The 15,180-nt window shown below is 47.2% G+C and overlaps 1 protein-coding gene across 1 annotated transcript in view; it reads right to left on the bottom strand.

The window, feature by feature from the left end:
* Nucleotides 1-15,180, bottom strand: part of LOC131758429 (protein sel-1 homolog 3-like) — a 106,623-nt gene that overhangs the window by 26,419 nt on the left and 65,024 nt on the right. The window contains exons 12-15 of the mRNA XM_059066507.2: nt 10,135-10,254; nt 7,538-7,678; nt 3,836-3,898; nt 611-787 (exon numbers count right to left, since the gene is read on the bottom strand). Of these exons, the coding sequence (XP_058922490.1) occupies nt 611-787; nt 3,836-3,898; nt 7,538-7,678; nt 10,135-10,254 (501 nt within the window). The remainder of the gene's footprint in view (nt 1-610; nt 788-3,835; nt 3,899-7,537; nt 7,679-10,134; nt 10,255-15,180) is intronic.

The raw sequence follows: 15,180 nt of genomic DNA, 5'->3' as shown, positions 1-15,180 counted from the left end.
AAGTTATGAAGCCTTTCAGAGCCTTAGTTGCTTACTCTGCTAAATAGATGTAATAACAGTAACTATCCCAGAGGGTAGTTAGGATGACATGGGATGGCACACAGAAAGTGTCTGTGAGTGTCTGGCCTAGAGGAAGTGTTCGGCAAGCACTGAAGATTGTTATTGTTATTTACATTATTATTAAATCTGGTCTCAGACCAGGCAACCCTATTTGGACCCAGCTTTCATTGCTTCCAGTAAGATCAGTCATCAATCTCCGCACCATCTCTCTCTCATTGTCACCTTGCATCATCTCCCTCTCCTCTCCCCAGCTTACGCTTCCTCCCCCATGAAGCCTTCCTGACTGCTTTGGCCTTCACTATTTCCCCTTTCCAGAACTGTTTGGGTCACAGCAATTAGCACACACTTGGCATTTGGCTAATGCCAGCCTTTGCTCTTCACCATCTTGTCTTCCTAACTGGGCGCTTGAGTTCCTCAAGATCACGGTCTGCGTCTTGGGTGGTGTCTGCAGCACCCATGGGGCCTTCTCTGGGCTGGGCATATAGTACACCTGCTTCATGGCTAAGTGACTGACCAGCTAGCTGCACAGCTGGTCTGAAGTCTTACTCACTTGATTCCTTCCAGGAACTCCTGGGAAAATGCCATCCAAGTACAGGACTCCAAGATTGTAGGATGCATCTGGGTTTCCCATTTCTTCTGCTTTTAACCAGTACTTAGCCGCTTTGGCATAATTTTTCTTGAACTTGTGGTAATACCATCCCAGGCCATTGACTGCCTGATGCAATCCCTGGATTTTAGAACAAGAAAGGAATTCCTTTTTTTAAAAAAAAAAAAAACAAAAATAGAAAAACCCCCAAACCCAGAGAGAATCAACTGTTGTGAAAGCATTCTGCCTGAGTCTGAGAAAAACCTTTCCTGTCTCTTTTTTGGGGGCAGATGGCATGAAAGAAAAGCTAAGTGCTGGAAAACATGAGGCTGCCTCAGTGTCTTCGCAGGAAGATTTCACCCGGCTGCTGCTGGGATTTCTGCCTTCCAACTCAGCAGTGATGCTGGCCCCCAAATCATCTCTCAGCCCCTATGGGCTCTTATGCAATGCCCTCGCCTACAGGAGGCCTCTTACTGCCCTGCAGTATCATCAATGCCCTTGAAATTCATGACCGCTCAACTGTGACAGGACGCTTGGAAACCTGCCCTGGCTACGATGATTTCTAGGTGACCTACCTGCCTATCTTTTGATTACTCTGCCCCCAACACCAACAAACCCTCTGTGGGAAGCAGCTGCAATGGCCTACTTGTAAAGCACAGGTGCCGTGGGACTGCTTGGCCTCCCAGCTCCGACACGTAGGGTCTGGTTGGGGCTGAGGCAGAGGGGAGGGGGGTGGTCTCAGAACTGTGTCTAAATTGGGACTGTACCACAGAAAGCCTGGTTCATGTGAGTCTAGTCTGAAGCCTCCTTGTTCTTGCTGACTCATGCTCTCAGGGGCTGGCCTCTGCTCTCCCCAGATGCTCCCACCTGCTCCAGCCTGGTTGTTGAAGGCTCAGGAGCCCTGCAGGGGTGTAAGTGTGCAAACCTGGGCATTCGGTGCTCTCATTCCTCCTTTCCTGCCAGAGCCACAAGACCATGGACAAGCAGGAGAGAAAAGGACTGGAGAAGCAACCAGTGAGTGCTCTTGCACCTGTGAGACAGGTTAAGTTAGGGTCCAAGTGCGGAACCAAATCTCTTTTGCCTCCCTTTTCAGAAGTGAAGGACAGGTATTCCTCCATCATGGATGCCAAGATACCAGCCTGCAGCCTTTTCAGTCTGCAACGACTCCTAAAATGCTCTACCTCCTACTTTTCACGATGGACTCCAGGTGCCAGGAAGACCAGGAGAAAGAAACTGACAAGACCCATTAGAACAGATGCTCCATGAGGGCAGGGATCTTTGTTTTGCATTCCAAGCACCTATGTTAGTACTTGGCGTAGAGTAAGTGCTCAATAAATACTTGACAAACAAACAAAAGCCATCCTTTGAATGCTGATGACACACAAAACAGAATCCAAATCCTACCCCCTGAGGATCAAGAGGAGGGTTCAGATCCTCGTAGGCCCTCAAGACAGTGAACACTTGGGATGCTGTCAGTGCCGAGGATCGGTCATAGAGGCATTTCTTCTTGAGTCTTGCAAGGTACCAGATGCAAGGCAGCCTCCTGAGAATTTGCAGGATGAAGGCATTTCCATGAGGTAATAGACCACGTCATATATAGTGGCAAGAACCAGCTTTGGATAAGCTTACGGAATACATATCAGAAGGGCTTGTGCAATGCTCACCTCCAGACACACAGGTTTATTCAGAGGTACCTGTCATCACTCAAAACATTCCCCAAATGTCCTTTAGAAATTGTATTTGCACCCAGATCGGGAGCCCCACGAGAAATCTTGTTTTATTTCTTAATGCTCACACCTTATTCTGGACATTTCCAGCTGTATCCAAGTGACTTTTAGCTAATTCCAAAAATCAAACTCTGTGCTTCACCACAGTGTCTGACAAAGAGGAAGGGCTTAACAACTCCCTGCAGAATGAGTGGGTGAGAATCATGTAACACTTTTAAGAATGCGAGTACTCCAGGCCATAAAACTGCATTTTCTCCAATATTCATCTCAGCTCTGCCAAAACTACATTCAGAATTAAGCACCTTAGACAACAATTCACCACTAGCATGCTAAAGAGATGCAAATTTCACACCAGCCAGGAAGCCCCATTACTTCCCCATTTGAGGATGCTCTGGAACCATGCCCTCAATGACCACCATTAAGCTGCTTTTCTATTTCTGCCCTATTGTCTGTGTCAGGGTCAGGAGCTGGCGTGCGCTCCAGTGGTCCCTTCTCCTAGGTCACATGTCCTCTAGAAACCACACAGGTGGAGAAAAAGCCTCTTGGCATTCTTACTCCATGCTCCAACTTCCTGTTCTACAGGAAAAAAGACACTCTGAGCTCCCTAAAGAAAGGCAACTGAGGAAGAAAAATCTGCATGGTTACTTTAGGAGTCTTTGTTGATAGGGCAAATATTATCAGCCTTGGGGAGGGAGGCACATTCAAGAGCCTGAAGGGCTATAAAGGGCCCTGTCAAGGTTGTAAAATTACCGTTTCTACCAATTGTTTATTTGCAAATCTGTACGCATGCACATGTGAGTGTGCACGTGTGGATGTGCATGCATTGGGGGTTTGCACGCAGGGATACGTATGCATGCATGCCTGTGTGCATGCGTGTGCGTTTGTGTGTGTTTGTGTGTGTGTGTGTCCCCTCACAGGTGATATCATAACCTCCGTTCTGTAGTGCAATATCTAAACTAGTTGGCTTGAAGATAACTTTGAAGAGTAAATAGTGACAAAAGGAAAATAATTCTTAAACTCGGCAATAAACTTGATAAACAGCCCCTTTGTGAAAGCACGGAGAAGCAAATGAGCATTGGACACAACAGCGTTAACCTTAGAGGATTCAGCCTTTTGGTTTTCCTAATTCAATGGCATTTATACCCATTCAATTTCAAAGACCCCCTTGCTGCTGCTTGTTATTAGGGCAGCCCTTGATTATAATTTTAGCCTTCAAACAAAATCGGTCTGAATTCTATTGACTGGAAACTGAGTTTGGCTTTCGAACTTTGCCGTCCTCATCGTGCAGGTTTCTGTATATGTTGTAGCTCTAAAATGACTAATCACTGAAATGCCAGCGCCCCTCCCTCCCCACTGCATTTCTACCTTCTTCAGAAGGCTGGCTGTTCACTCTCCTCGACTTGTAAGAGCACGGGTGTGTGTGGTGGAAACATTTCCCTCTGACAATATGCACAAATGTTACCTTGGAAGCTGCTTTCTTCATCAGCTCTAAGGCAAGCCGTCTGTTCTTTTTTACTCCTTGACCCTAAACAATGATAAACAGCAATGATCACGAAGAAAATAAACGCAGAGTTGCACGCAAAACCATCACACCAATCTGTCAGTGTTCAAGAGAAGATACTAAAGCCCAAGCCTTCTCAATTAAAAATCTAATCTTGAAGATTTCTATATACAGAGTTGTTACATCATCATCATCATCATCATTATTTTGCAGATATTTGTAGAAGAGAGGCAATAAACCTCACCCTCCGAGCTTAGCATCCATAAAAATTCCCCATTGATGGTCCAGTGAATCACATTCCCATCAATCCGCAGGTGCTGCTGGGAAAAGCCATGAATAAGGTTAAATGAGTCAGGTCATCCTGGTTGTGTTTCTCTGGGGATTGCCTAATATGCAAGCAGACAAAGCACTTTATCTGTGTCGGACAGGCAAGAGTTATTAGCTGTCATTTGCAACCTTCCAGCGTCCTCGTGGGAGTCCCCAAGGTGGAGCACTGTGGCTTCAGAAACAGCTCGAGAGCCAGCGGTGAGGGAGACAGCACCCTTAGAATCTGTTCCCTCAGACGCTGCCAAACCGACAAGCTTCCGTCAGCAAAATCAAGTTCTTCCAGGAGAGGTGGTTTGTGCATCAGAGAGAGATGTGGCTTTGGAGTTCTTGTTACAAGAACAGAACTCTGTGAGACCATGCTGGGGTGTCTGCAGGACCCCGTGGGAAAATGGTGGCTCTGAGGGTGGAGCAGGAGGGGTCCCTGAGGGCTCTCTCAACATAGCTCTGACCATGCAGATGGCAAGTAAGAGGAGCCGGATGAAAACCCTGATGTTTCCAAGCTCACTTAGAGTCTGTTATTGACCTACACAGCCCATGGAGTCCTCCTGGTCTCACACTCAGCGCTTGACAGGGTCACATGTGATATAATGTTAGAGGGCTTTGCAATGAATACAGCTATTAACTCAATTTAAATTCTTAGCTCTACAGTAAATGAAGAGAGTACTAGCAAACATTCCTGTGTTAATTAACATGGGCCAAGAACTCTCCTGCCATATCTAATGCTCCCAAACCCCAGCCGGGGTGCTGCTATCATTCTCATCACAGAAACTTGCCCAGAATCACACAGTGAGCAAGGAGTCGAGGTAGGATTTGAACCCAGTCTCCAGAGTCCAAGTTTATAACTGCCATGCTGTAGTTTCTCCTATATATTTTAATTCCCATGCTGAGAAAGTACAATGATCCGTAACCTTACAGGATACAGAAAACATGCTGCAGAATCTGGCTTTGTAGATTTCCAGGACCCAAAATAAAACTGTGAATCCAAATAAAGGTTAAATTACATACAATGAGTTTCTACTCGATTTTAACTTACCTATTTCATAAAACCGATGAGCTGAAGCAAAGTGGAAGATGAAAATATTTTTCAGAAGTGCACCATTACTTCGTTTAATTAGAGAGGGAGAGGAAAGACAAAAGGACATGAAGGCTATTTGTAGTAACTGGATGAAGCAATGAGACCACCTTTTTGGATTTCGGGGAAAGCAACAGAACGACCAGCATGACAAAATGTCAGAACCTGGTTTGCACTCAAAGTTTTTCTCCAACTTCTTTGTTTTCAAGGAATAAAACTGGGGCCCAGAGGGGTTGACTTACGCAAAACCTCGCAGTTAGATCTGCAACCAGAACTCAGATACTCTGAGTTCTAGGCCAGGGATTTTCCAGTGGAATTATATAATCAGAAGTGGGGTGAGTTCTTGCACAAAGACTACACACTATGCACAAGTCTGAGTAGTACTGGGAGTTGTAAAGTGAGAGAAGTGTAAAGTCCTGATGCATAGCAAGTGCTCAATAACTTCATCCACTGAATGAATCCATGGAGGACAGTTGCTGCAGTAAAAGTCCAAGCTCCATCCTCATGTGGATGTGAAATGGGATGTATCTGGACAAACTATAGCTGTCATCATGGCGCCATCTTTGAATACAATAAGCCGAATATCCACACAAGACAACAAGCCAAGAGCATGTTGCCGTTCTTCATGTTTGGAAAGTTCATTTTTTGCATGGTTTTTTTTTACACTGAAAATACTTAAAGACACCTTTGGCCAGAGGTAAAAATCTGCCTTGAGATGTAGATAAAGGGCTTCCTTCCTCCCACTCAGAGATAACTTAGAATGCAGGAAAACCAAAAAAGCTTTAAGGTTTGGGAAATCAGACCCTGAAGAAACATCCTGTCACCTCCTATCATTTATTTATGTCTTTCGCTTTCCCTCTAGATTTCAAGCTCCTGGTGGGCAGAAGTAATGTCTGAGTCATGCCTTTCCTCCTCTGCGCTTTGGGCAGGGGCCAGCCCCAACTCTGGTGGACTGGTGCCTCTCCTCTGTGCCTGTCTCAGTCCTCTGTCTTGCCCACGCGTGTCTGAGACCCTGAGGTCAGGGATGAGGCTCATGCATCCATATGTCCCTCCATCTAGCACAGAGTCTGGCATTTTGTCAGCCCAGAATGGGTGTTTATTATATAAATATGCAAACGCATTGGCATATGGCTAAGAGTCAAACCATTTCTATGTTGCTTTAACGACTACAAAGAAAAAGTGTGGGCTCTAAACTTGGAAACCGTAACAAGCGATAGGTTTTAAGACTTGGAGGGCCAGAAAGGTAGCAAGAGTCATGGTTGTTAATCAGTGAGCGGCCACAGCTGTGGTTCTGGAGATGAGCCCAGCCACGTGCATCCACGTCCCTGTTTGAAGACACTCGCTCTCTGTGGGCAGCTGCCTCCTTTGGGTCTGGACATAGGGACAAAGGGTTTTCTTACTAGAGCCAACAGCTTTTCCAAGATTGGTGAATTGATGTCTCTGCATTCAGGGGTGAAGACCAGTCCCAGGTCTGAAACACACCAGTTGTTCAACCCTGGGCAAGTTACAAACCCTTTCTGAGCCCCTGTCACCACACATATAAACAGCTATCGTAATACACCGTGATACCTACCTTGCAAAGCTGTCTCGAGGATCGAATGTATTAATACACGTACATCAGGTCATAAGCACTGCATCAATCAGTGTGAAATATTATTCTGTAAAGCATTTTACAGTTCTTGGAGCCCCTTCCTTAGGTTATTTCACTCCATCTGTGGTCATTACCAGTGTCTCATGAGATCGGATAAGTCCAAGGATGCAGCTAATCGTTGCAGAGGAGAGATCTGAACTCCATCCTCTATCTCCTCGGCTAATGCTCTTCCCATCCGTCCCAATGCTCTCCTGCTGGCTTAAAACCAAGATCTTTGTATCGATCAACGGGACTGTTGGGAACCAGCCCAAACATGCACTTGGTCTTAGCTGTAATTCAATGATAACTCTGCCTGATAGAGAACTTGCAGCACCTTTGGGGCTGCTGGCCGTGTACCAATCTGTAAAATATGGGTGCCTGCTCCAGAATGCCCGTCCTTGCAAAAGTAGAGAGAATCCAGGTGTCAAACCTAAGACAAATGATTAAAAACGAGACCAGGGAACTGCTTCTGACCCTGCCTTTTCAGCAAATACCCCTTTCCATCCAGACTGACAGAAGCATGTCCTAAGGTTCTTCAGTTACAGGCTCCCTGATTGCCTGCATGCCTACAGGAAACCACTTGGGAAGTCTGATAGAAATTGTGCAATTTCAGCACAAACTGAGTGATTCTTACCTTAAATAACACGATGGCATAGTCGTATATTAACGCGGGGTCCTCAGTCTCCAGGGCACCCTTGGCGTACCACTCAATAGCCGCTTCCGGGTTCTTGGCCACACCTTGCTGGCCCCAGAACAGCATCTGGGCCAACCGTTGCTTCAAGACAATAGCAATTTAGAATAATGACTTTCCTGTGATATGCTTAATAAACAAGACTTTAAAAAGGGGGGAAGGCAAACCTAGTTTAAAATGTTTTTATATTGAGAACCAAGATTTAAATAGACACATTTTATCTTCCTCCTGGGGACAAGAGCCCTGAAGATGAACTGGTGTAAATACAAGTCATTAACACAGGTTGGAAATTGTGTGTGTGTATGTGGATGGTGTGTGTGTGTGTGTGTGTGTGTGTGTGTGTGTCTGTGTATGTGTATGGGGTGAGTGTGTATGTGTGTGGGGTGTGTGTACATGTATGTGTGTGTGGGTGGTGTGTGCATGTGTGTATATATGTGGTGTGGGGGGTGGGGGTGTCTGTGTGTGTATGTGTATGGTGTGTGTGTGTATGTGTATGTCTGTGGGGGGTGTGTATGTGTCTGGGGTGTGTCTGTGTGTGTATGTGTATGGTGTGTGTGTGTATGTCTGTGGGGGGTGTGTATGTGTCTGGGGTGTGTGTGTGTGTGGTGTGTGTGGGTGTGTGTGTGTATTTGTGTGGAGGGTGTGGGGGGCAGTGTGTGTGGTGTGTGTATGTGTGTGGTGTGTGTGTGTATGTGTGGTTTGTATGTGTGTGGGCTGTGTGTGCATGTGTGTGGGGTGTGTGTGTATGTGTGTATGTGAGGTGCGTAGGTGTGTGTGTGGGGTGTATGTGAGTTGGGTATGTGGGGGTGGGGTGTGTGTGTGTGTGTATGTGTGTCTGGGGTGTCTGTGTGGTGTGTGTGTATGTGTGTGGGCTGTGTGTGCATGTGTGTGGGGTGTGTGTGTGTGAGGTGTGTAGGTGTGTGTGTGTGGAGAGGTATATGTGAGTTGGGTGTGTGTGTGTATATGTGGGTGGTGTGTGTGTGTGCATATGTGAAGGAATCTATTGCACCCAGGCCAGGGCTGATGGATCAACAACCACACTGTCTCCTCTTGAGAAATGCCCTCTCCTTGGGAGGTACTGTGCATCCTCTTGGCCCAATGAACAGCATGGAGGCCTGTGCACATCCATACCAGGGCATCTCCCTACAGCACTATCCCAGCATCTGTCTACATGGCTGGCTCCACCATTCGACTCAATCGAGGCTGGGGGTCTTTGGTGGTAAGGATCTCAAAACGTTATTTGTCTGCCCTGTACCCCCAGCTCCCACCCAGCAGAACTCAACAGAAACTCATAGAAGCAACGCAACAAAGATTTGCTGAATGAAGGAGGGAAGAAGTGTCTTTGGTAGGAATGTTCACGCGAGCTCTGGAGCACCCATGAAATCTGACAGCAGCATCTCCTGAACTATGCACTGGAATTCCTTCCCGAACTAGAAAGACTGCAGGCTGGGACAGAGCCCAAGACGGAGCCACAGGCAACATTTGTTATCATTCTGGCCCCTTGTGATTTTCTTTCCTTCTTTCTACTTCTCCTCTCATCTCCTTCTCTTCCATTCTCCACCCCCCAAAAGAAAACCTTATAACTTCCAGGAAAGCATCTTCTGAGATGCTAGGAAGACCTCTAAGGAGGGGTGGGAGACCCCTTACTACAGGGTCTCTGAAGTGTTGGTTTGTCAATGAGTTCTTTGGTTTTCTTTCTCTTCCCAATCTCTGGTCTTCTGCCTGCTTAGCAGACCCAGAGCAGAGGCTCTTCCTGACACTGTGCTCACTAGGAACACAAAACAAAAGCTAAATCCATCCTTAGGGAAGGAGGTTTCCTTCCTCCAGTGCAATCAGCCTTAGCTGGCTCCCATAAGGACTTTTCTTCATAGTGAAATCAGGGCAAGAAGTCAGATGGCCCTCCCAGCCCTCTGCCCTTTCTTGTACCTCTCACAGGTCTATCCAAAAGACAAAACATGTTCAAGAGACAAGGTCGATCCTTTGGGTCTTACATGCAACACAGATTTTCTATTATTCTCCTGGCTGATTTTGTGGCTTTCTTCTCAATGCCCACCTAATCTCTCCTGCACTCCAAGATGCTTCTTTTTATTTCTATCTGATTCACTAAAATGTCTGATGGTAGTCTTAGGACTGATCATAAATATCGTGGCTCTCTCTCCTCTGGGTCCTGCTGGACTACATTTCCGGCTCACTCAGGTCAAGAGTGACCAGTTGACTTCCTTTGGCCGATGAAATGTGAGAAATGACTCGTGCCCCTTCTGAGAAGAAGCGTTCAGACTCAGCCTGTGATGTGTCGTGGCGTCATCCTGCAGCAATGGCGTTGGAAGCATGTTTTGGTGAAGCCTCTGTTAGCTTGGGATCCTAGGGGACTATGAAAGCACAGCCCATGCCACCCCCATTGGACATGTAGTGAGAACAACAGAGAACAACAATACACTGGTGTTGTGTTAAGCCACTAGGTTTGGGATACTTTATTATCCCGGTGTAACCTGGTCTGTCGTGGCTGAGAGACTTTCCAGAACTGTGGAACGCATCTTTACCTGAGCTGCCGCATTGCCTCGAGTGGCTTCATGTTTCAGCCACATGAAGACGTCTCCATCTTCTTTGGTTTGTACCTTGAGAATTTCATCATCTTTTAGTCTAATTGTCTCAACGTATGCCTAAAAGGGAAGGAAGGAAGAAAAGAAGGAGGGAGGAAGGGAGGGAAGGAGGAAAGGAGGGGAGAAGAAGGGAGAATGAAAATATCCAAATGATATGGGCACGCAAAAGACATGACATTATTCTTAAATCAGCAACTGCTCAAGTAAAAACTATATGAATAATTGAAATATGAGGTGTGTCCACAGCGCCATAGGGTCAAATTCTTTTTTAAATGAATGGATCACATGTCCTATATCTAAATGGGTTTTTTTTTTTTTTTTTTGGTAGTACACGGGCCTCTCACTGCTGTGGCCTCTCCCGTTGCGGAGCACAGGCTCCAGACGCACAGGCCCAGCGGCCATGGCTCACGGGCCCAGCCGCTCCGCGGCATGTGGGATCTTCCGGGACCGGTGCACGAACTCGTGTCCCCCGCATCGGCAGGCGGACTCTCAACCACTGCGCCACCAGGGAAGCCCTAAATGGGTATTTTTGTTCCTATCAAAGTGTTTTCCTTGGGAGGACAAAATTTATTCCACTTCCTCTTCCATCGCTCAAGCTAGTTCAGAAGTCCACCTCTGTGCTGCTGATTGCAGAACCAGATTACACAGCATCAAACAAGTAAATCAATATTTTCTAAGTATAACCTTATTATTTTTTTATTCCAAAGTGTCATTATCCTGCATGACTCAACCCTTTTTATTTAGCACGCTCAGCCTCCTATATCTTTCGGCTCTTTCAAAATGAAACCTACACTGAAAAGAAGAGGGCACATTAACTCTGAGGATGTGAGCAAGAATGTGCCAGAGGCTCTAAAGAGGAGCCCGGGGGGAAAGTTCACAAAATGAATTTGCACACAGCCTCCCAGGTATCTGCCTCCTCTGAAGAAAATAAGACTCATTTTTATGTATAAATTTTGGCCTGGGAAGGAGCGCCTGGGAAGGGCTTCAAGGGCACAAGCAAATGGTGAAATTGGATCTGGATGTGTTTGGGAAGAAGCCTTAGAGAACAAGGAGTCAGGCCTGATTTCCCTTCTGACCCTTTCTGTTTGTCAGTGAAGGAAATGACTTAGATTCACAAGCACTAGCCTGTAGCCCATTCCTGAGAGGATCACCCAGCTGCGGCCATGTGGAGCCAAAGGTCCCTCTCAGGGGCAATAGGGGGCAGACTTGGGGACAGAGCTAGGAACCCAGTGGTATCAATTCCTGCTGGATGTCTAACCTTGAGACGCCTCCCAGAAAACAGCAACAATTGGAATAATGATGCCCACCACCTTTGACTGAAACCAAGTATGTACGGGGTGCTTAACAAATGTTTTTCTCATTTAATCCTCACAGCAGGGCTGTGGCCCAAATATCAGTGTCCTCAATTGATACGTCAAGAAATTGAAGCTCAGAAGGTGAAACCATGAACTCAAGGTCACACTGTAGAGCTAGTCCTGGAAGCCAGGTTGGTCTGACTCCAAAGACAGGATCTGATGGGCTCCGCCATGATGTCGCCCTCTAGCGGGAAGGCTCTGGAATCCTGGGCTGAAGCTCAGGCTGCTAGAACAATAGAATTCTCAGCTAGAAGTTTTTCGTTCAACTGGAGAGTCTGGGTGTTTTGATTTGGGGTTAATCTCCTTGTTCTCCTGATTTTGTTTCTTCCTCCTTCACTTTGTCATGGGACTTGAATGAAACACAGAACACATGAAGCCAGAGTTTCTATCCTGCAAGGATTTATACTCTTAGGTGTTGCTGCTACTCTCTCGCAGTGGTAATATCATAATCACCAGCAAGAACTGTGTGCGGCGACCAATTACTTGGCCCAGAATGACTCACTGAACCTTTGCAACCTTACAAGACAGTCACCATCAATATCCCCATTTCACAGATGTGGAAACTGAGGCCCAGAAAGGTTAAGTAACTTACCTACATTCTTCAAACTTTGGAATCAAACCCGGGCTGGCTGCCTGTGGGACCCATAGTCCTCACCTAGCTGCACCACCCTGTGAATGACTCATGCATCTGGGAGAATCAGACGGGGGCTGTTTCATCGTCTCCCCTTATACATAATGAACTCCATCTAACAGTGTCATGAGAGGGGTCTTGGCAAAGGCCACGTTTGCGGGGGACCTGGGCAACCATGCATCACTCTGAAGAAGGAACTCTTTTGTCTTTTATATCACTGTCTCCTGACCTAGCCCCTTCCTGCTTCCCAGGGTAGTACCGTTGAGCTTTGCAGTCGGGCAGGGCCATTAAGAGCACAACTTTTCGCATCAGATCCAGTGGACGTGAATTCTAACTCACCACTAACTACCTGTGGGCCTTGGGCCACTGACTTTATTTATTTGACCCTTAGTTTCTATATCCATAAAAATGAAGCTGAGAGTGGTATCTGTTACATCAAAAGCACTCCACCTATTAGCCATTATTTTTTATAGTGTGAAGAGTTAGTAACATCCAGGTTCAAATCTAGGCTCCACTACTCATTTGCTGTGTGACTTTGGGCACATTCTTTGGCTTCCCTGAGTCTCAGTTGCCCCATCTGTATAATGGGAACAATACTTGTACTGACCTCATAGAGTTGCATGAAGATTAAATGAGATTGTTTGTGAAGATCTTAGCAGAGCATCTGGCATATGGGAAGCTCTCAGGAATGGTAACTCGTCATTTTTTAGGTCTTTAGTTCATTCTACCATGTAAAGAGCTGATAGCAGTTTAGAACGTTAGCCCTCCTATTGGTATTTGCAGTTTTGTACAGCTCAAAGGCTTACATTGGGGGGATGAAGATCTATCTAAGAGAATTTGGTGCTTTTGAAGATGGAAGGGACAGATTTGAGGAGGGAGCGCTGGAGCTGGAAACATTTGAGAGCATCCACATTGTGTGCTGAGATCCACTCAACATACATCATATGATTAATCTATGCATGCTATAAACTATGTGAGGTGCAGACAGTCATGGCAGTGTTTACAGGTGAAAAAGCTGTGCAGAGACAGAAAAGTGAGTGGGATTATCCAAGGTTTTACACCCGGTGAATGCAGACCTGGGACCTGAACCAGGCAAACTGGCCCTGGAGCCACACCACAGCTGCGTGCCACACCTGGGCCGGTGGCTGTGTCTTCACAGCTCTGGGGTCCCCACAGTGGCATCCAGCACCAGTCAGAGCCACACGTCCAAGGCCTTCCGTGAAAGCCAACCATCCACAAAGACATCTGATGAAGGAACAACCCCTAAAAGGGAGCGGTGTTTAGTTGTTCATCATCAAACATTTTGAGACCAGCGAATGATGCCTCAGATGGGAAAGTGACCAATCCCAGAAGAAGCTTTGGTGAAGAGAAGGAAAGGTGGGGACCATGGTGGAGGGCAGAGCTGGGGAGAAGCTGACAGGGTCTCAGAGTCCCAGACTGACTAGTTCTAGAATCTTCTGTGCCTTCCCGGGGAGGTGGATTGTTTTTGTTGCTGTGTTGTAAAATCAACGTCTCTAGAACAAGCAGTTCATAGCCTATACCGTAGGGTTAAAACTGGCTGACCAGGTTACAGGAGGTCCAATGTCCAGAGACTCTATAGTCCTCAGATGCCCCTGGACCCAGTGTCAGAGAAGGCATCACACTGTCCTACAGACACTGACTCTTCATATGCTTTACCTCCTTTCTCTCCGCTCAGCCTATAGGCTGCAAGGGCAGTGTTCACATCATAGCAGCTGTCTGCAATCAATCACAGGAAAGGCAGGACAGAGAGTAGAGCAGGGAGGGAGTAGGGAGGGCGAAGAATGTGGTGGAATTTGGACCTGGAGAGAAAATGCTCTCAGCAGCCCCCCATTTTCTGGAGCATCTGCATTCTCTGAAGTCGTGAACTATAACGCTCCAGCCGGCGCTCCTGGGAACTCAGGAGCAGGGCAATTTCAGAGCCTACACTTAAACCACTACTTCCTTCAGGGCCTGTAGACACCACCATGAGGAACCAGCCTCTTAGGGTGTTTAAAATCAGCTATAATATTTGGCTCCTAATGGGGGGGTGTAAGTTTTCTTTGTTGAAATTTAACATTTTAGGGATTTTAAAATAAAAATGGAAGAATATCAGGTCTAATGATGGAGAGACAGGGAAGCAAGTACCCAAGATGCCCCAAACGGGGGGTTCCTCATACAGAGGTGGTGCTGAATGCAAGAGGGGCAGAGTTGAAAGCCAAGTGCCTGGGTGCTTGCCATCAACAATGAACACTGGTTGCATCAAAAAGCACTGGAGGGGCTTCCCTGGTGGCGCAGTGGTTGAGAGTCCGCCTGCCGATGCAGGGGATGCGGGTCCGTGCCCCGGTCCGGGAGGATCCCACGTGCCGCGGAGCAGCTGGGCCCGTTAGCCATGGCCGCTGAGCCTGCGCGTCCGGAGCCTGCGCTCCGCAACGGGAGAGGCCACGGCAGTGAGAGGCCCGCGTACAGGAAAAAAAAAAAAGAGAGAGAGAGAAAAAAAGCACCGGATAATCAATGAGACATGATAGCTTTGTGTTCATCACTGTATACTCGGCACTCTCATGCTGTCCACCATCCCATCAGTAAACAGTGAATGCCAACTACATGTCAAGCACAGGGCTGGGCACTGGGGTCACCGATGTGAACAGACAAGGTGTCTGTCTCGGGGAGCTCACAGTCTACTGGGAGAGCCGGCTCCGAGACCTGTACACAGCACCCATCCTAGAGCAATGGCAGGGATGTGCCCGGGTGCCGTGGCGGCGCAGCAAAGGGAAGATCCAAGGAGGTGGTGGTGTCTGAGCCCAGCATCCTAGTAGGAGTGGGGGGTGGTCAGGAGGCAGGAAAAGGGGGGTGGGAGTGGAGAAAGCAAACCAGGCAGAGGGGATTGAGCAGGGCCAGGAATTGTGGAGAGCATGGTGTGACCAAAAGCTTGGCATCGCCAGGGTGGGCAGGCCAAACATGGAATCGCTGAGAGCTGAGGTTGGGGAAGCAGAGAGAAACCAG

The sequence above is a fragment of the Kogia breviceps genome, chromosome 6 (assembly GCF_026419965.1).
Source record: "Kogia breviceps isolate mKogBre1 chromosome 6, mKogBre1 haplotype 1, whole genome shotgun sequence".
NCBI lineage: Eukaryota > Metazoa > Chordata > Mammalia > Artiodactyla > Physeteridae > Kogia > Kogia breviceps.
The sequence above is the reverse complement of the archived record's forward strand: the minus strand, read 5'-3'. Positions and strand labels throughout refer to the sequence as shown.